Raw genomic sequence first — 22,482 nt, 5'->3', positions numbered from 1 at the left:
GCCCACACACGGGTTGTTAGCATAAGGATTTTCAATTTTTTTTTCTTAATCACCTTTTAAAAGCTAGAGGCTCGTTTACCATTTCTGACACTCTGCTGTGCATGCTTTTACCCTCTGGGAAAAGTCTTTGGTGATGACAGTTATTAAATAATACATTCACACATGATGGATTTTTAGGGTCTCAATTATTTGTGAGGATGTTCCGGAAACAGAGTCATCCAGGTTCTAAAACTCCCGACAAATGAGTGACATCTGTTAACAGACATCACGTTTCTGAACTCTGGTTACTAAAATATGCTCACGAAAGATGGTTTCCAGGGGAACGAGATGTTCATTAAAAAGGAAGGGTAAAAATATTTTTAGGCACTTAAACTCAGGAGCCAAATTAGAATAAGAAATCTCAAATACGTAGGAGAAGATTATAACCCAGAGTGAAGGTTACTACGTGCTCCCAATTTCCCTGAGGATCCACCCTGCTTGCTAATGTTGAGTAGTGCACAACTTAGGCAATCCCTCCACTAGGGTCTTAGAATCCTTTCCTTTGTGGTGTGTGTGTGTGTGTGTGTGTGTGTGTGTGTGTGTGTGTGTAAGTCCCTCCTAACATCACTCAATATCATACTCTTTGTGCTATTGCGTGGATCACCATGTTGTAAAAGACAGACTAAAGCACCGCATATAAGATCGCTTTATGCTAGAAAGAAAGTAAGAATACGATAAAATCAAAAGTTACCATCAGCTAAATGAGTCTACAGCTCATCGATAGTCTCAATTTTATAAAAGTAAGGTGTTTTGTTGAAATATTGTATTTTAAAATGGTTATTTTATATTGACTGTCCTAAGTATGGTTGTTTTTAGTAAAAATATGTGTGTTTAAATATAAGACATGCTTTTTCTTCTTTTTCTTTTTTTATTTATGCTTCTCTCATATATCACATCCTGACTGCAGTTTTCCCTCCCTCCTCTCCTTCCTGCCCCTCCCCTTACCTCCCTTCCCCACTCCTTCTCCATTTCCCTTCAGAAAATGGCAAGCCTCCCAGGGATATCAGCCAAACATGGCATGTCCAGTTACAATAAGACCAGGCACCTCGCCTCATATCAAGGCTGGACAAGACAGCCCAGTAAGAGGACGAAGGTCCCTAAAGCAGGCAAGAGAATCAGAGACCCCACACACACTCACATTGTTAGGAGTCCCACAAGAACTCCAGCCTATTCAACTATAACAGATATGCAGAGGACCTGATGCAGACCATACAGGCTCCCTGACTGTCAGGTCAGTCCCTGGTTAGTTGCTCTGTAGCCTGCTTTCTTGTGGTGTCCTTGACCCCTCTGGTCCCTACAATTCATCCTCTCCCTGTCCTGAAGGATTCCCTGAGCTCCACCTAGTGGTAAAACATATTTATAGACATAACACAAAGTCAAACAATTGCTAAAGTTAACCTAGTTATGTCCTCTACATAGATCCATGTGTGTGGTAAGAACAGCATAAAAAGCCACTCTTAGCAAATTAACGTTATACAGCACAGTATGCCCAGCCATCGTCACCCGGCTATAAGCTAGATGTCATGGTGCATCTTTGTACCCTTTAACAAATGACTGCCACACCCGCCACTCCCCCACCACTGATCCGTTGTCTGGTTCTGTATAGTCCATGGTCTTAGGTTCCATGCACGGTGGGGTCATATGTTCTTAGTCTTTCTGGATTTGGCTGATCTCTCTTCGCACAGTGTCTGGGGCAGGGCTTACCCCTGATGCGAGCATTGAACAGACCCCCTGTTCTGAATTTTTCTTTTTATTAGGAGAGTATCTCAAGATGGTTGGAAACCGCCACTAAGTTTATAGAACAAATCCATCCCGGGAATCTCTGGTACCAACATGGAAATCATGCTGCTCTTGGCCTCCCTGCAGTCGTAAATCTAGCAGCATTATGTTTATGCCAAGAATTTCCACCTTAGATTGTTCCCCTTAGTATTAAAAGCATAAGTGTATTTTTTTCTTTTCTCATATTACGTCAATTGCAGCAGCATATTCTATATGGGGGCATGAGTTGGCATACTGAGGAAGGTTTTTTATTTTAATAGTTTTGTGCTTTATTTCATGTAAATAGAAAGATATAAAATTTCAACATTGAGAACTTTAACTTTGTATATATTATTAGCTTAGAAGTTTCTGTGTTATATACATGAGGTAGGTTTAAAAAAAAAAATGAGTCAATTAAAAGAAACCAAACCCCATGCACTTGAACTTGCCTTGTTTCTGCTGCGTGCCAGTGAGTGATTCAAACTGAATTCTACACTGACTCACATGAAAATAGCAACCTGGGAGACAGATATGGCAAAAAGAAAGGGGAAAACTGTGAGATAATGTACTTATGACTAAGGCTGAGAAACAAGAGAGCAAAATGTGAATCCTAGGTGTGAGGAGCGGATCCCATTATAAACATCCAGATTCGTGCGTCTCTGCGGGAAGCAGAAGTGTGAGCAGCAGGGTATCTGTGGGAGCAGAGTCTAGCTAAACCACGGCAGAGCACACTATGGAAGTAGGGGCCTAGGAAGGGAGGCTGATCGGGGCTCTCTCTCTCTCTACTCCTCCGTAATAAGTGCAAGGTAGTGGACAATTCACACTCAAGCTCGTCCTCCACGTTAGGTCAAGGCTAGCCACGACTCTCAGTAGGTCAGGGCTAGCCTTGGCTCTCAGTAGCCCAGCCGTCAGGCTATCCTACATTCTGATCCACATGTGAAACAGAACGAAAGCAGAGGGTGGAGTCACGATACCATCCTAACCAGGAATCACAGGCTGAGCAGTTCACACTTGTCCAAATTCAGCTCCTGGTGACTGTGTGTCCTAGTGTTTAGCAGGCAGGGAGATATTAGTAAGCTCGGAAGACCTGAGGATCAGACACCTCCCTCTCAGTCAGCAGCCTGTAAACTAAGAGCTGGAGCAACGGGAATCTAATTTCTTATCAAAAGAATGGGATTCGAATCCTCTCTCTGATATTGGGAAGACATATCAGATCCCAAACACACCAGAAGGCCATTAATAGATAATTGTCTAGCCTGGCTCCAGGAGGCCTCAACCTTGTCACACCTCTGTCTAGCAGGAGGCATTCTGATAGAGAACAGGGACACATACCATTGTCCCCTCCTGTGCGAGTCTATCCAAACTGGCCTGTCAATCACATGACAGGACAAAGCCCCACAGGGAAAAACTGTTTGTTCTAAAGAACTTGGAAATAATATAAAACCTACCTAAAACATAGATGGAAACGTGGCCCCTTTGGTCATTATTCATTCTCATCCCCTTGGGGGTATACTTCTTTGCTTTACTATGTAATAAATTCTGTTTGCTACACTATTCTCTATGTGTCTCATTATATGAGTTCCTTTGGTGGATAACACATTCACCAGAGCAAAGAGGGGAGTCTAAACTGAGATCTTGTTAATAGCAGGAGAATAGTTTTTGTACTCTTTCATATACACAATAAAATGACTATGTAAATGCCCATGTGATTCCCTTAAAAATCTTAGACCACAAAACTCAAAATATTTACTAACCCAGCCCTACCCTTAACAGCCACTGAGAGTTTCTAAGCCAACCTAGGAGAGAAAGGGTAACATTTTAGGTAATGTTTCAGAAAGGGATGCTTGTGTGGAAGCCGTGAACAGGAGAGTGAAAGGAAAAAGCTTAGGAATCAAGGTGGCAAAATGGTGGAAATCTTAGTGTGGGTAGACGATGAAGAATAAAAAGGGGGGCTGGGCAGGTAGGGTGTCACAAAGCTCAACACAGCAGCCTGGGAGAGTCCAGGCAGAGTCGGCAAGTCGGCAAGCTACATCCATATGGTAGCCCTCTGAAGATGCCCACAGCCTAACCACCCTGAGTCTGCAAATGTTGTCTAACTTGTGCAAAGCTTAGAGATGTGATCTGACAATGGCTCCTGAGATGAGGATGCTACCCTGGGTCATCCCGCCGGGGGTTAAGACCATAAAGGTCTTTATAAGAAGGAAGCAGGAAGGAGAGCTAGACAATGCGTGGTGGTGATGGAAATTAAGAGGCTGGCATGGCAAAGATGAAGACATGGGCCAAGCAGTGCCTGTGAACCACAACAGCTAAAAAGGGCAAAGGAACTGAAGTCCCTACCCCACAAAAGGGATACGGCCCCCTCAACACCTTGATCACAGACATCTGATCTCCAGGGTAAACTATAAGTAATAGTTTGTGTTGAGAATAGTTTGTGTTGAGAATAGTTTGTGTTGAGGTGCTCCAAGCTAATGTTCTTCACGGGTGTCCTTTGGGGCTTACTCTATAACAGCAAGCCCCAAAGAAAGGCCTTAGCAGGCCCAGATAAATAACCAAATCCATTTCTCCAGCCAAGTACCCATTGGGCCGCTGCCTGGGAGTTCGGGTTGATCATTGGGTCAGTGCTCCTTGTCTTAAGTCTCTACTTTTCCCTTTCAAAGGGGGGCTATTGGATGGGGATGGGGAGCCCGGAAAGGCAGCCTGCTCAGCCTCACCTTTCAGAAACATGGAGACATCTTCCAGTTGCGGCACGTTGTCTTCCCTATAGCCACAGTACTTGGTCAGCAGGGGGAAGTTTTTCAGGTACTCTCGGCAAGCATGAGTCGGGTAGAGTTTAGAGAGCTCCCGGAACACAACACCCCAAGTTTTAGTTTCTTCTTCCGTGTACTCCACCCTGGGGATGGGCTGGCCACTAGGCAGACAGGAGGAGAAGACAGTGAATCTAGGTCACTAGGTTAAACAGTTCAACATTAATGAAAGAGAAGTTTTACACATACACACACACACACACACAAAGGAACAAGTAAACGTCTGAAAGGGATTACATTAAGTACTGAAATAAGTGCCACTCTGCAATACCATGTGTATATTTGCATCCTTGAAAGAGTTTTTAATGAAGTGACATCTTCATATACCCTCTTAGAAACATGGCAAGACATGTGTGTCTGTTCTTGGGATTGGGGTATGTGGTTGTGTATACACGTATGAAGTGGTGTCTCCACATACATGCAGAGTCCAGAAGAGGGCCTTCAGCATCCAACTCTATCATGCTCCACGTATTCCCTTGAGGCGGGATCTCCCACTGTATCTGGAGCTCCATTTTTCTGTGAGGCTGGCAGATTGCCACTAATCCAATCAACCAATCCCAGCAACCCTCCCCTCTCCCCCAACACGACAACAACTGAAGTGACAAGCATGTTGTCACATCCAGCTTTTCACAGAGGTGTTAGAGATCCCACCCAGGTCCTCATATTTGCCCGGCGAGTGCTCCTCCCCACTGAGCCATCTCCCTGCTTCTGAGATGTATGTTCTTAAGCTGAGGTGGGTACCAAGTAAGGGTGCTCTGTTGGAATGAGGTGCTCTAAGCACAAAAGTCTTAGGAGAGACTTTTCTGCAACTGTAAGGCAGCATCAATAAGTGAGCGTCCTCTGTCGAAAATAAAACTGCTTCCTAAGTTTTCTTTGTTCCTTGCCCAGACTCACCCCAATTTCCAAGTGTAATTTTGTGATTATTTGTTCAGTGCCCAAAATGTCTGGCAAATACTAAACAGTCTGTGCTGAATTTAAAAGAGTTTTTCGCAAACTACAGAAATCAGAAACACTTATCGCAGGCCCCACTCAGAGGCAGACATGTGACGCCCTCTTACTTGGAGATGAGTGTTAACAAAGTTCAGTTCGCCTCAAAATACCAGATAGTAAGTATCATATGCTTCCGGGTCATGGGATCGCTGTCTCAATTCTGCTACAGTAGCTCAAGTGCAGCCATAGACCCTATGGATAAAGTGCGTCTGGACGCGCCTCTTTATGAACCCGTAAGTGGCAACGTACTAGTAACATCGTTTGATTAGTGACATCTTGGATCAGAGCAGTCATGGAACACTTCCTGGAAGAGGCACATCCTGGGCTGACACAGGACCTGGAGTTCCCTAATAGTAACAAGAAGTGACCGCTTAACGGTAGACAGCAGCCAAGAGCAAAGAACATGGCTCCCAGTGTCACCTGAGGCCGGCAAGAGAAAGGAGCTGTTGTTGTGTGCTCCTGCGAGCTTGAGTAAGGGGCTGGGATCTGAATTTAGCATCTCTATAGTCTCAGTGAGTGGAGGAGGAGGAGGAGGAGGGGAAGGGGAGGAGGAGGAGGTGAAGGGGAGGAGAAAGGGAGAGGGAGGAGGAGGGGAAGAGGAGGGGGAGGAGGAAGAGGAAGAAGACAAGGATGTCCTGGGTACATAGGAACTTTCAGAATTGTGTGAGTTACATAAGACCCTGTAAAAACAAACAACATACATATTCTGAATTAGGTTTGAGAAATCCTATTGTGACGTACTTAACAGCTATCCCAGCATGCCCACAATGCCTACCTTGACCCCTAAACAGAAATTCTGTTCCTTCTGTTGGTAAGCAGAGAAAGAGAGAGAGAGAGAGAGAGAGAGAGAGAGAGAGAGAGAGAGCCTAGCAGTTCAACTGCAATCGACTACTGGTAGGTGTTTATCACAGGCACCCACCCTCAGACAAGATAGCCTCTGCCACTCAGGTCACTGTCACAGCAGGACACCACCAAGGAGCTGAGATCATTCTGGAAAATCCCTGAGGTCATAACGAACACTAAGAACAGGCTTCCAAACAGATCTGCCCACGGCCTCCCAACCCCAGCCCTCTACATATGTCCAGGTTCCTGTCAAAATACACTGGTTAACATTGACATCCACATGTAGTTCCTACTGCCCCCAAATTATTTATTTTTTAATCGGAAATATATGTTGAATGGGGGAATAGCATGTACTAAAGGAAGAACTAGAAATTAACATTTGCTTTCTTTACTGAGAGTAGGACTTCTACAGACCAAATTAGAAGAAGATTGGCCTTGATTAAATTTGGCTGTTGACAATGAATGAAAATTTACAACCTGGCAAATATTTGCTGGGGCGATCAAGACTGCTAAGTCCTCAATACCCATGGTGAATTTAGAACAAAAAGCCTGACATGCAAAAATAAAAATAGAAAAGATGCAAGAAAAAAATGTCTAAGTGGGCTGCCTCTGGATCCAGAAATTCAGCTAAATCGATGAGTTCAGGCAGGCCAATAAACCTAATAAGATCTGTGCATGATCAGAAGGCGGAAAGGCAACGAAGCCGAAACAATAAATGAAATATTGAAAAGCCATTTGAAAAGAATCGTTAGGCCAAACTTTTCCCTCAGTATCAATCAGCAGGTGTGCAGCAGCACTTCAAAGGCACGCTGAATGTAGCCAACGGGGTACAAAAGAAGAATAAGTACGAATTAGGCCAGGAAGAGAGAGTGGCACAGGTCTGTTACTTGATGAATTTCCCACAGCGCAATCTTGGGAATATGGATGACTGGGATATTCTCATCCGTTTCTGCATGCCTGCCCCGCTGGGGAGATCATTCCCTCGCTCTCTGAAATGATGACGACTTAACATACTGCTAGTACCCTGAACCCAGGTGAGACACCCCTAGTCTTGAGGAGTGATTTCTCACACCACCTGAACCCCTACTCTGGATAATTCTTTAAACAATCTAAAACTTCATCAAAAAGAAAAGGCCAGTTTAATCCATTTCATATCTATTGGGAAATATTCAAAATACAGCAAACATAAGAAGCTTCCATTTTCTGTCTAGTCCCAAGAAGTACTTACTATGTACTTCAGACTGCCTGCCAGACACTCTTTCAAGGTTGAGCACTTGTATATGAATAAACCCATTCGAGTCTCACAACTCCATAAGTAGATATTGTCCTTGTCCACACATTTCATATATAAGGAACAGGTGACGTCAAGAGATTGTCTAAAATCTTGGACCAACGCTCATTGTCTGACATAAAATGGTCAGACATCTTCCTCCATTTGTTTATACCCATGAAAGTAAAACCATACTTCAGACATTAACTCATGCCATATACCAAGCTAAAGTAAGGTGTTTAGGTAAATATATATAAACGTATATAAAAATATTATCTATATTCATGCCTGCAAGATTAGCATGTGTGTCCTTGTAAATCACAAAAGGCATTTTCACAGAGGCCAGAGGTAGAACAGGGCTCCCCAAAAGAGTAAAGATGCAGTTGGGGCACCAGGAATATGAAGTCATCAATATGGTTTTTCAATGTTTTTTAATTATATCATTTTAATAGCATATGTGTGTTTTGCCTGAATGTATACCTACGCTCCTCACGCACCAAGGAGGCCAGAAGAGGGCATCAGATCCCCCAGAGCTGAATTTACGGTATTTGTGAGCTATCATGTGGGTACTGGAAGTCAAGGATTGTGTCCTCCAGAATAGCAATCAGTGTTCTGAGCCATTTCTCCAGCCCTGCATTTCTTTTAAGCCCTTGAAATGTGACATTTGGAAAAGTAAAAATAGCCATGGGAGAAATCCAAGCATGTTGTGTTTCTTCACATTTGTTGTGGGTTAGCAGACTGTTGTGAGTTTGGGTTTGCTTTGTTTAATAATTCCACTAGAGAAGCATGCTGGAGGTGTGTTCTGACTTTTGGATATGTGGGATATCATATATATCCTCATATTCTTATACATTTATCACTGGGTCCATGTTTATACATGTATTTTATGTATATGAGTACACTGTCTTGCACACCAGAAGAGGGCATCAGATCCCAATAGACGTTGGTCTCAGCATCCTAAACTCTGCTTTCGATTGGGAAAGAAGTGACTTAACAGCCTACGTTCTAGGGAGAGCACCAGAATTTGGAGTCAAGTATGCCTTCTAGGTCCTCACCACCAACCAACTCGCCCATACCTACCACCCTGTCCACCAGACCACAGACCTCACCTGCCAGCCTTATATAATCAGAGATGCTTACGATTGTGAGGGATCAGAACTTACCAGAAAGAGAAGGGTTTGGTTTTCCTCTTCCTTCTGTCAGGAGGTTAGGTCACTGCCTATAACTTTTTCTAAGGACTATAAACTCCTGTTGACTTTTACTAACTTTCCCAGGTGAAGTTTGCCAGAGCAGTAATCTCAGGACCCTGTGGCACTGTCACCAGAGGAGAACTGTCCCCAGGTCATCATTTGGAAACCTGGGAATATGATACAGTGTGCTAGAAAGGGAGAACATACTCTCTTGATACATGTCCTCTGAAATGTAAGGTTGGCATGAATGTATAGCCTAATGTCCAGCAAAATGTGGAAATTTCCAGTCTGTTGTTCATGGAAGGAAGTTAAGAAAGCCTGCCCTGTTCAGTTCTTCAGCTGTCTGCAGACAGAAGACTCTACTGGGTGCCTTCACCTTTTGTTGAAGAAGCATCACAGGATCCCAAGCAATGGCATGTCTGATTCAAAGGAAAGATCAAGAGTATAAATTAAGACAACGGTGAGGGGGCATAGCATGCTTCTGCATGGAAAGTGGAGAGAGAGACATCCTTGATGGAGAGAGACATCGCCCTCAGAAAACAACTTGGAGCATGGTACAGATGCCAGCACTCCAATAGAAAGCACTTTATCAGGGAGAAGCTGTCTGAACCAGAGTACGGCCTAAGGCTCACCCTGGCCCTTCTAACAATCACATGAAAAACAAAACAACCCCCACCTGACAGACACCCTTACCAGAGGAACTTGAGTCAAAAGGAAAAGAGCCAGGACCCTGGCTCAAAGATACCTCCAAAGCAATAAAATCAGACACATATTTAATCCAAATAACTGTGGGGGAGAGAGGGTGATCTTTGAATCAAGTTTGAGATTAATCTTTTTTAAATGAACAGGACCAAATCTTAAATACCCAAGTGAGACTTTCCTAATAATTGAAAATGACAGGATATTAGACGTTGCTAAGGAACTTGCTTCCCTGCAGGAAAGCAGGACTCAACATGATACAGTTGAAAGCAATGCATAGGAAAAATAAAAGTATTTTGTGTTGCTATAAATCCCAACAATGCAATAGTCCTCAGCAAGCTAATTATACATAAATATCTAATTGGATATCTAGGGAGTCTCCTCCATTTTTACAGAATTAGCTGGGATTGTGGAATTCTCACCAACTACCAAATTATTATTCATGACTTCCTAGTTCTCTGCAGAAAAGCAGACATGACTTTTGATAGCTCTTAGTCACTGTAGATTCTACACTTTGCCCAGAATGACAAGCTATGGCTTCTTAAAAATGGGGACAAGACAAGAAAGGAGCTGGTGACCAGCATGGAGATTTAGCTTGACAGGAGGGAAAAGATTCAAATCTCTAACAGATTGCTCATATGACAAACTGTCTTTGGAAATACTGAAATCTGTAAGAGGGGTCTTTCTTGTTGTGTGTTTAATCCCACCGGTGGGCTGAGGAGATGGGGCAGTCAGAGAAGTGTCTGTCATGCAAACATGAGGACCTGAGTCTAAAGCTCTAGCACCCAGGTAAAAGCCAGGCACAGTGGAGAGTATTTAAAACCCCAGTACTGAGGGAAAGGAAGAGAGAGTCAGACATGTCCCTGAGGCTCATTGGCCTAGAAAATGAGAAGTTCAGAGGGAGAATATGTCTCAAAAACTAAAGTAGAAAGTAATGAAGACATCTGACACCAACCTCTGCTCTCTACATGTATACATGCATATGTGCACACACCCACACATAAAAATACCACACATACACACACACACACAAGCACACACACAAATCATACCCACACAAGCACAGGCATTCACACATGCACACAAAAACACACGCATTCCTGTTCACACATTCTCACACTCACACAAACACACATATGTGCACACACAAACCACTCACACACACAACACAGATGCATACATTCACACAAGCACACACCCACACAAGCACACACAAAACACACTTCTTGTACAAAAACACACGGGCACACACACACAAAACACACACATACACACACACTCATGTATACACATGGAAAAAATGGGGCGAGCACTTGTCCAGCATGCACAAAGCCTTCAGATTCAGTCTTAATCGTAGAAAAGATGGAGGGTGGGGTGAAGGGAAGATAGGAAGAAAAAAAGAAAGAAATCTCACTCTTTCTGGAAACTAGGGAATATTTCTGGAAGTCCTACCTGTTTCTACAATTAAAAATAAAAATAAAAATAAAAATAAAAAGGCTGAGACACACACAGACAAACCAGGTATGAGGAGGTGCAGACCAAGCACTCTGTACAAGTTCTGAGCTTGTTAGACCAAAGTTGATTACCAAATACGTTTTGACACAGACATCTAGGGGTTCACACCCCACTGAGATTTGAACTGTGTGAAATCTTTTTTTACAGCCAGATCAATAAGTAACAAGGTCTCCATTTCACTTGACTGTGTCTGATCTTCTCCAGCACTGTGAAAAGCAATCTATTCTTCTTACACCTTTTCTTTAAATTGTAGAACTGCAATTTAATATTAAATTAATATTAAAACAGTATCTGTTTGTGGGCGGTAGTACTTCCAGGACACCCACACCCCAGAGTCCTTGCTGCTAGAATTGCCAGTACAAGATGTCATTTCTCTGCCTGTGTTATCTTATAGACGCTCCAGGGTGGGGAACCCATCTAGTTATTCAATGGTGGGAGACAAAGCGGGCCCCAATCAATGGTATTAACATGGAGAAGGCAAGACTGGATGGAACATGGCACAAATCACCTTCTATGTAAAGAGCTGAGTTTTCTCTTAAGGACCAACAGGGCAGAAGGGAAATGGAGAACTGGTTCAGATGGGTAAAAACAAGCAAACATAAAAGAAGCTATCTATTTCACTCCATTACACAACCTGGGGCATAAGGTGCCTCACTTATTCAAGAGCTGCTCGGCTTCCTGGGACAGTCTCCACCTCTTTTCTCTTCCTCATCTTTCCTCTCTGTTTCCAAATCGAGCATGTCTCTCTTGATTGGCACTCCTACCGGGATTACAGAAGGGAAATGGGAAGAGATGAAATGGAAAATGCAGCTCGTTAGCAATTAGCGGGCCTCTAAGGGATCGGAGGGGCCTTTGGAGAAAGTTTCCAGGAACTACAAGGCTAGTGGTCTCCCTCTGTGTTCTGCTTGGCTCTGAAAGGCTTTTGCTAGGCTTGTCTGTAAACACGGCCTGATTGCGGCATAGTCTCTCGGGAGCCATCTCTAACGTAGCCCTTTCCTCCCTATCCAGGAAAGCACATGACAACATACAACAATAAGACTACCTCATTATAAGAGCTTGTATTTGACGGAGCATAATGTTTAGTTTGCCATTCATAACATTCACTTTTAATTGTTAGTGTTTAGTCCACTTCTGGAATCCAAGGTGATACCAGTAATCAGAAATTTCAGTACCTCCTGTGCATGCTTCCTGATAGCCAGAGATCAATCCTTACAGTCGTGAAATCAAATCACCTGCAGGTGACTTGGGAAAGGATGAATATTCAATAGTAAAATAGTTTATATGTATGAAACCAAGAAAAAAATGATGGCAGAAGAAATAAAAACCCTGTGTAGATTGGATGATGTCCATTAAGGTTCAACCAAATCACAGATATTATTTCTCATACTGATTTCTAAAGCTACAAGAAAGGCCTGGGGTTCTTTTATTTGGTAAAATTATACTTGGAGAATTCATGAGGCTGGAGAGATGGCTCAGCAGTTAAGAGCACTATATGTTCTTGCATAGCACCCAGGTTCGATTCATAGTGCCTGTCTTAATCAGGGTTTCCATTCCTGCACAAACATCATAACGAAGAAACAAGTTGGGGAGGAAAGGGTTTATTCAGCTTACACTTCCACACAGCTGTTCATCACCAAAGGAAGTCAGGACTGAACTCAAGCAGGTCAGGAAGCAGGAGCTGATGCAGAGGCCATGGAGAGATGTTTCTTACTGGCTTGCTTCCCCTGGCTTGCTCAGCTTGCTTTCTTATAGAACCCAAGAGCACCAGGCCAGGGATGGCACCACCCACAAGGAGCCCTCCCCCCTTGATCACTAATTGAGAAAATGCCCCACAGCTGGATCTCATGGAGGCACTCCCAAGTGAAGCTCCTTTCTCTGTGATAACTCCAGCCTGGGTCAAGTTGACACACACACACTGTGGCTTACAACAATCCATAGTTGTAGTTAAATATCCAACGCCTTCTTCTGACCTCTGTGGACACTGTATACTATAAATACATGCAACCAAGGTATCTAAACACATAAAATAAAGTAAATAAATGTAATAGGACACTGGAGAAGAGAACAAATGAGATAAGCCAAACACAGAGAAATAAGAACCCATATTCCCTGTCTTCCAGAAAGTAGAGAGCCCTGGATAATTAGATAATGGACTTTATCAGTACATGTCTGGAAAAAAATCACACTGACCCCACCTAATGTGCACAATTGGTACATCATCAATAATTTTAAAATAATCATAGTATATATGTTAATATTCTAATCCATCTGTTATTAAGATATATGCTTCTTCGATGTAAAAATTGTCATTTTACTTGTTCCTTTTTAATTTAATTTTTAGGGTTTCTTTTATAATTTTATAGCAGAATACTGTATTCACATTATTTCCACCCATTTCTCTCCCTCCAACTCCAACTCCAACAATATGTTTATAAACATACACACAACATGATGATTCCATGGAGTGTATCTCACACACACACACACACACACACACACACACACACGCACACACGCACGCACGCACACGCACACACACGTGCATGCTCACGCACATGTGTGCACAAAAGAGCTCAAGATTGTGTGCATGTGTGTGTGCATGCTTGTGCTCATGTTTAAGATTGTCCAAGTGGGATTGGTGGCCCACCCAGTTTGTATTTCTGACACCTGGAGTGGGCACTGCCATTTGCTGCTGTTCAGTAAACAGTATTTGCTGGATGAGTAAATCCAGCAATCAGCTTAAAGCAAGCTGTAAGTTTAAGTGTTGGAAAAAATGACAGTTGTGCTTCAGGAAGTCGGGCAGATAAGTATCTGTCTTACGCACCATTCTTGTCTTGTGTGTTTTAAGCTGTGGAAACTGCAACTGAGGGTCTTGGGATCCTCGTAAGCTCTCTGGTCACTTCCTGTCACCCGTTTGCATCTTCACCTTTCATGCAACTGTTTCTCTCTCCTGGCTTCCCCCATACATCTCCCCAGACCCTGTCTAGTCACTGACACCCAGACATCTGGAGGCATAATTTTCACCAGGAAAGAAATCAACATATGGAAACCCCAAAAGTTATAAAAAGTCTCAACAAGAGATACTTGGCTAGGTAACCTGGTGAATGAACATGCCAAAATATTCTCAAGGACATGAGTACAATGATCTGAGGACATCTTCCGCTGAAGGAAACTGGTAAATCTTGCAGCGACGTACTCTCCAGATAAGTTATGCCAGGATTCCGACAGGTTCAAGTGGTCCGGCATAAACGGGGGACGGGGGCGGGGGGCACATAACTGCTAAGCCACACCAGAGAATACACATAACGGCACAGACGTTTTCAAACTGCCCCCTTAGGCCAGTCAGGTAAGGAGCATTTGTGATCACGTATTTTATTTGCTTTTGCAAATGGGTTTCGCGCACATGAATTTTCATAAATGAGTCTATGGGCCCTAAGGAACTTTTATATTGGAGCAAAAAAAAATTGTTGGTTTTGTTTTGTTCACGTTGTTAATATTGGTGCTTCCGTTTACAAGAGACATAATGAAAATAAACCACTTCACCTGAGGGGCCTGGGGAGAAGGAAGATTTAACTCCTGGAAATTGTGTGTTTCATTCATCCTGTGTCCCATAGGACAGGGTTTCTTGACATTTTCTGACCTTGTAGAAGGCCCTCTTCACATTACAGAGGAGAGATTTCCATCTGCACACTCTAGCATGGTGCTATGGGCTTGGCACCCATCAATACGCCCATGCACAGCTGCATCCAGAAGTTATGCTCAAAATCCCAACACAGAAAAGATCTAAATTCCCAAGTCACCAACAACAGGTAACCACCTCGGGCCACTCAAATAAAGATGCCCAGAGCTAGATGTCCTCAGAGCTCTAATTTCAATCTGGTTCGTCTCATAACCAGACTAACAAAAAAAAAAAAAATTAATGCTGCTGACTTGTGGCCATGTCCCTTTCAGTAGCGGATGAAGGAGAAGGGTTAATTTGCTATTTCAAAGCCTTAACCAAGTTTGTAACAGCAATTGCCCATCATTTGACTGAAACAGTAACAATAAATAAGGCAGCTCGTTATTTAGAACTATGCTCATTTTACAGCAAACTATTAATAGCCCCATTATATGGTTGAGAAAAGTGTGGCCAATCAGTTCATGTGTGTCAAAGCCAGTTCTTATAATCTCATCCTCCCCTTCCCCCTCCCCCCTTCCCCTCTCCTCCCCTTCCCACTCCCCTCCCTCTACTCCTTCTCCCTCTCTCCTTCTTCTCCTCCCCCCTCCCCTCTCCTCCCCTCTCCTCCCCCTCTCTTCCCCTCCCCCTCCCTCTCCTCCTTCTCCCTCTCTCCTTCCTCTCCTCCACCTCCCCTCTTCCCCTCCCCCTCCCTCTCCTCCTTCTCCCTCTCTCCTTCCTCTCCTCCCTCTCCCCTTCCCCTTTCCCTCTCCCCCTTCCCTTTTCCCTCCCCCTCCCCCTCCTCCCCCCTCCTTCTCCCAGGGTCTCGTGTAGTCGAGACCAGTGGACTTCTCTAACTAAGGATGAATTTAAGCTTCTGATCCTTCTCCTTCCTTTTAGGACATGCAGTTTTATGGTGCTGGGGCTCTGTAAATAGCGAGTCAGCACCCTACCCACTGAGCTGCATCACCAGCCCCAAGAGTCACTCTTTCCTCAGATTTATTATTTTATGCATGTGTGTGTTCCTGAGTATATGTATACATACATATACAGGTGTGTGTACGGGCAGAAGAGGGAATCAAATCCCCTGGAACTGGAGTCAAAGACAGTTGTATGCTGTCCAGTGTTGGTGCCACACCTCTTTTAATCAACAAACATCAACCTGAAGACCTCTTTTAATCAACAAACATCAGTGCAAGGCGAATATCCAATATGTTCCCAGAATCGAGCGTTGGCTTTCTGTTTCCACAATTGCAAAACTGAAGACTGGACACAAAACAGTTTGAAAGCACAGGAACCATTGCCTAGTACCTGACAGATTCTCAGGGTAGCTCGCTGACTCTCCCTCTCGCTCCAGGTATATAAAGGGAATGAAATTTCATCACTTCCCTGCAGGGTTGGCAATAGGTCTGGAGATAACAAAACAGCCCCATTCCATATAAATCCTTTCAACTCTTGGACACGACTGCTGGAAGTAATTTGAATCCTCCGTGTTCACAGAAATCATTTTAAAGTAAAAATATCCCTGCCTCTTTCTCTGCGAAACACATTAGAATCTGGTGCAGCCTCTGTCCCTGTCGGTGAGCGATACAGGGCCACACTGAGTTAATGTTTTCCACAGCTGAGGGAGCCATGCTATAATCAGACAACAACCCACTGAGGCATTCATTCACACACACCTAAAACCCCCCAAGCCCTCTCCCCCCAACCCCAGAAAAATGGAAAAGCAAAACCTTTCTCCAAATCAATCTCCTCTTTTGTCTTTCCTTGCAATTCTCAGGCCCCTTTCCTTTTTAGTCATTTAGCTAAACGTCAGGTAGTGGGAAGTATTTGGCATGAAAGTGATTCTCCCATGAAGCCTAGCGTCATTTAAATACTTGCAGGAGCTGTGCGTCTGAAATAGGCTGAGCCAGCTGTAAAGGACAGACCTTTCACACCCAGTGCCCTGGAGAGCTTAAAAGTCCAGGTCGTTTGCTTGCATGGCTCCTCTCGGGCAGTGCAAGGTACTGCTTAAGCCAAATGGAAGTCATGATGCAGTTTTAAAAGGAAAAAAAAAAAAAAAAAAAACCAGAGAGGAGTGGCCTGGTGGGCAGAGACATTTAGATTCTTTGAAGGAAGCATTCTTGAGCCTCTAATGTGACCCTCCCTCCGAACGAGCCTTGTCATCAGGGAAATGACCCCAGAACTACAAATATTTGGGTTGGTTCCACTTTTCAATTTACCGCTCCATTTCAGAGAAATTAAAGCATCAACAACTGGTGTTTAGGCAGGAGGCAAAGAGGGCCCAAACAGACACATCTATCTCAGTTTCATTCAAAACCTGGGAAAGCAAATCAATGAAGGATAATGGGAAAAGATAAAATTAGCCCAGGCCGGGAAGGAACAACACATATTTGCTCCTAAGGTGACTCTTCAAAAAAAAAAAAAAAGGTAAAAATTTCTCATATCCAATAGCCCACTGTTCATCAGGGTGGCCATCTGCCAGTAGAACTTACAGAGAACATCATCGCTTAAATATTAAAACTTTCGACCCCCAAATCAAGGCAGGTCTGTGTGAAGAAAGCTTAGCCCCCCCCCTTCCTTTCTTCCCATCTCCTATTCCTCGTTTCTAATTAAGATTCGCCTATCTAAAAGTAGGTACGGTGGCACCCGTGACTCCAGTTGGTAATGTATTCCTTTAAGCTATGTTCTGAAACATGGAGCAGCCCCATTAATCAAGCCCCTTCTTGAGTGAAATGAAGAATGCTAAGGGTCAACTGAAATTTCTGCAAAGGGTAGAGAGGTGGAGCCACCCCGCTTATTTTGCTCCCACACGTTGTGATAATTTCAGACGCCTCGCAGGAAAAGACTCGGCTTCAGTAATTCTCTAGTTCAAACACATTGTTAAACTGTCAGGGCCACCTGGAAGGAAAAACCCCAGACCCCAAAGAAACTCCGCTCCAGGCCTAGAGACTAATCTTTCTTTGCCTTCAGATTGTCTTTCCTTTAGAAACTATTGACTGCCCCCTGCTGAACTGTGCAGCGAATGAGAAGATTCCAAAGACCCGAGATGGGAAAGGAGAGACGGGAAAGGGGCTTGGAAATCCCAGTCTGTGGGTCCTAGAAAAACATCCCTCTGTGTTCGCGCATCTGTTCAAATGCTCACACCTGCCTGCACGTTACTGAGCTTCGTCTTGGCATCTGTTAGTATTTGGTGGTACAGGTAAGGATGAGGAGTAGTGAAAGTCCCCCTCTCCTGTGCTCTGGATAGGAGGTTAGAATCGACAAAACACAGACAAAACGAGAAACGTCCCCCTCCTCAATCCAACAGGGTTGCTGTGTGCCCTGTGCCCAGGCTCGCCTAAATTCAATGGGCCTGCCGGGCTGGTGACTGTAGTTTTCACCACTGCATTTGGTGTTGTTTTAAGGTCTCCATTTTACAGAGTGCTGAGGTGCAGAGCAACTCACAAAGAGTGCCACTTGATAAACCAAGAAAATCATGAAATAAATCGAACAACTAGGGAAGGAAAAAAAAGTGATAAATCCTGGCAGTTGATTCTGAAGCCTCAGCCCAGCTGGTCTTCTTTCTATCCGTTCCCTTGTGGGTTGGATGTTGCCTCACAATGTAAGGTACATGAGGAAAATCACTTCACAGGGTTGGCTCATGGACTAGACCAGATAGTTGTCCCCCCAACGGCCTAAGACAGACCATGAAGTCACCCAGGGCTGATTGGAATCCTGACTGCATAAAACTTCAAGTGAATTAAATTCTGACAAGAACTGTGTGTTTCACCTACGCTGAGACTTCCATAAAGAGGAGAATTGCTTTTTTAAATGCCAGATCACTCGTTTCTCTTGATGCTATTTTTCAACACAGTACCTAGGTCAAGTGGAAGTTGCCACAGACACTTCAGAACAAAATGAAAGGGAGGGAGGGTAGCTGTGACCTGCTGGGCAAAGATAGACATTTAAATTCTACAAAACACTCCCCCAAGAGGGCTGACCTGTAGCAGCTGCTGTTCTCTTGCTAATTGTGTTACCAAAAAGAAAAAGGAAAAAAAAAAAAGCCTGTTTGCAGTGTCCAGCACATAGGCTAAAGGAAGCCTGCGGGGATTTGGCTCTGGCTGGTAATAAAAAATTACCATACAGCCAATGGCTGGACAGAGGGAGTCGGGGCGGGGCCTTTAGATTTGCGCAGTCTAAGAACTGATAAAAGGGGGTGGAGAATCGTGATGATTCGGAGACAGGTCAGGTTTAGAACTGCAGACAGAAGATCATCCGAAATGTAGGTGAGAAGGAAGGAGACCTCCCCAAAAGGGCTGCCCAGAAGCTTCTTGGATACTAAAGACTAGAGAGAGAGCCGCCCGGAAGGAGCCAGAGCGAAAAGATAAAATGTAGAATTAGAGAGAGTTAAGACAGGATTACAGGACGGAAATGTGTGCTGGCCACGGGGAGGATTAGAACTGCCCAGACTTTGAGATAGCCAAGGCATTTGAAGATTAACTGGGGTGTGTGTGTGTGTGTGTGTGTGTGTGTGTGTGTGTGTGTGTTCCATTCGCGAATCCAGATAGTTCCTGGGCAGATGCTCAGGGAGATCAACCCACGGGGAGCCAAGGCGGAATCGCCCATTACCGCTACACTGACCCTTCAAAGAAGCCATTCCAGGCAGTCAGTACTGCTAACACTGTCAGTTCTTCTATTCGATTTAGCGCTCTGTTCTGACGAATTAAAACATCCGTGACTGGTGCTTGATAGGGTGAGATGATTTCACCGTTAGTAAGTAGCTTGATGTCTCTGAACCTGAGTCCCCTCCTCTTCATGAGAATGTAATGATGGCATGTACCTCAGATGCTGCTTACAGGTTACATGGCGGACTATGAGTGGACCTGCCTGACACAGTGCCCAGCACTTGCGGCGAACTGAAGAAGAGGAAGCTGAGGATTCCCGAGTGCGTAGCCAAGAAACCAACTCTAAAGAGCATCTTCCCATCATTACCCAGACAGTAAGGAGCACAGTGCTGTCAGTCCCGAGCCAAAGCCTCCCACCTTAACCTAGCTTTCACTCACAACCCTAGAGTTACAAGGCTCAGTACTTATTGAAGTACATATTGAAGAAGCAAATTGTACGTGGCACAAGAAACCACAAACTGTTTCAACATACGAATGGGGTTTGTTGGTTTGTTTGTTTGTTTAAAAAAGCAAGCTCCAACAATCTAGGGAAGCTAGAAGCTGAAAGTCCTTGCTTCAACCACTTCAAAAAGGTCATTTTAGATGAGCCTTCCGCTTGATGACAGGGAATCAAGAAACTATTAGTAATTTAACACATGACAACAGTACTAATAATAAATAGTGATATTATTTATCATGAATCCAATATCCCTTGAACCCTGTTTACAATTAATATTTTTGTTTGGGTTTTTTTTTTTTTTTTTGGTTTTATTTGGTTTGGTTTGGTTTTTTGGATTTTGTTTTTTCAAGACAGGGTTTCTCTGTATAGCCCTGGCTGTCCTGGAACTCTCTCTATAGACCAGGCTGACCTCAAACTCAGAAATCTGCCTGCCTCTGCTTCCCAGAGTTCTGGCACCCAGTTTTTTTAAAGATTTATTTATTGTATGTTTACAAGTGCTCTATCTGCATGTACACCTAAATGCCAAAAGAGGGCATCAGATCCCATTATAGATGGTTGCTGGGAATTCAGGACCTCTGGAAGAACAGCCAGGGCTCTTAACCACTAAGCATCTCTCTAGCCCCTCAGGACCCAATTTTTAAGATAATCCCTGCTCATGGCCACAGTACTTTTAAGTGTTGGGTGGGAATTCAAATGGGGTTCCAACAAACTCCAAAGTCTACATGTTCCAACACACTCCGGGGTTCCTTCTACCCACAGAGCCTTCTAATCACACTCACATTAATACTCACCATAGTAGAGCCACTACTGAGGGGTCCTGAAGAAATGGATGGTAAGATAAATGTATTTGATAACAACACCCAAAATGGTCCCCCAAAGGACCTGACCCTTAGCCCTTCTGTTTTCAAGATTGATCTGTGAATCTAAAAGAATCTTGCCAGAAAGATATATCACTCCCCAGACTAGATTATAAAAGACATCATGGAACTGGGATACAGCTCAGCTGGTTCAGGCTCACCCAGTAGCCCGCACTCTTAACTTTTGTCCCCAGAAAGCATGTCAATATGTGCCCATAATCCCAGAGAGGTGGCAGCAGGAGGTTCAGAATCTCAAGGCCAGAATAGAACACTTGTTATCAAGCCAGACAAGCTGACCTTGGTCCCTGAGATCAAGGTAGTAGAAGGAGCGAACCGATTCCTATGAGTTAACCTCTGACCTCTGTACATATACCACAGCACATCTACACCATGCAAAATAACCATGTACATATAGCACAGTTACACACAAAATAAGCATAATTTACATTTTTCTAATTAAAGAAAAATGTCACCCTTAGCTACATAGTGAGTTCAAGGCTAACCTGGCCTTTGTGAGACCCTGCCAGTCTAAATAATAATAATAATAATAACAATAATAATAATAATGATTTTAAGACATTGCACACTCTGACTTTTTTTCTCACTTGGAGCACTTGATTTGAGGGCTGTCCCCTGTAATATCATGAAGATGTTCAGGTAACCCATTGGACAGGTTACATTGCAAGAAAACTGAGACCTCCAGCCAACTGCCCTATAGTAACCATGCTGGAAGCAGAGCCTCCTGTCCCGCCGGGCCTCCGGATGTCTTAACTATTAAAACCACCCCTGCTAAGTCACTCCCTGGTTCTTGGTACTCACACTTTGTGTGTAACAACAAATGTCTGTGGTTTTGAACTGCTCAATTTAGGGGGAAAACTGGCATGCAGAAATTTAAAAATATAGCAACAATACAGATTCAAAATCAAACAGAAGTCAAGGCAGAGAAAACCTTAGTTGACAGTCATAGAGAAAGCCAGCAAGCAACAGGATATACGAGTTTGGAACCCCCCCCCCCCCCCCCGAGGCCGACAAAAGGTCTCATTGTTGGAGTGAGAAACTAGTGCCCGCACGTCCTTGTGTGGATTTCCTAAGTACCATTCTGCAGAAAGGAAATTGAGAAAAATATAACCAATGCGTCCTGACCAGTCAAGAGGTAAACGGTAAAGCCGCGATTCCCTCTCAGATCGGAAAAAGAAAAGGTGCGACAGAGCCATCGCCTACAGCGCAGTGCAGGTCTGCGTAAGTCCTGTGACCCTGGTTGGACTCTCAGACTATTACAACTATGGGGTACATTATACAGCAATGCCCCCCCCACCCCGATTGTCTTATTTACTCAAAGTACTCCAAGAAGAGAATCAAAGGGTGTTTTCTTTTGCCTAAGAAATTAGGCGGTGGTGGCACACATCTTTAGTCCCGGACATTCAGAAGGCAGAGGCAGACAGAGTTCTGTGAGTTGGAGGCCAGCCTGGTTTACAGAGAGAGTTCCAGGACAGCCGGAGCCACACAGAGAGACCCCGACACAGAAGAAGAAAGAAGGAACGGAGGGAGGAAGGAAGGGAGGGAGGGAGGGAAAGGAAAAAGGAGAAGAGAAAAGAACAGAAGAAATAAGCTGGGCAGTGGTGGCACATGCCTTTAATCCCAACACTTGGGAGGCAGAGGCCAGCCTGGTCTACAGAGTGAGTTCCAGGACAGCCTGGGCTACACAGAGAAACCCTGTCTTGGAAGGGAAGGGAAGGGAAGGGTAGGGAAAGAAAAA

At 44.0% G+C, this 22,482-nt stretch overlaps 1 protein-coding gene across 3 annotated transcripts in view; it reads right to left on the bottom strand.

Annotated features, from left to right (window-relative positions):
• Window positions 1-22,482, bottom strand: part of Tph2 (tryptophan hydroxylase 2) — a 104,479-nt gene that overhangs the window by 64,363 nt on the left and 17,634 nt on the right. For all 3 annotated transcript variants that reach the window (XM_052165731.1, XM_052165734.1, XM_052165732.1), the window contains one exon: window positions 4,509-4,705. In XM_052165731.1, the coding sequence (XP_052021691.1) occupies window positions 4,509-4,705 (197 nt within the window). The remainder of the gene's footprint in view (window positions 1-4,508; window positions 4,706-22,482) is intronic.

The sequence above is a fragment of the Apodemus sylvaticus genome, chromosome 20, assembly GCF_947179515.1.
Source record: "Apodemus sylvaticus chromosome 20, mApoSyl1.1, whole genome shotgun sequence".
NCBI classification, from domain to species: domain Eukaryota; kingdom Metazoa; phylum Chordata; class Mammalia; order Rodentia; family Muridae; genus Apodemus; species Apodemus sylvaticus.
The sequence above is the reverse complement of the archived record's forward strand: the minus strand, read 5'-3'. Positions and strand labels throughout refer to the sequence as shown.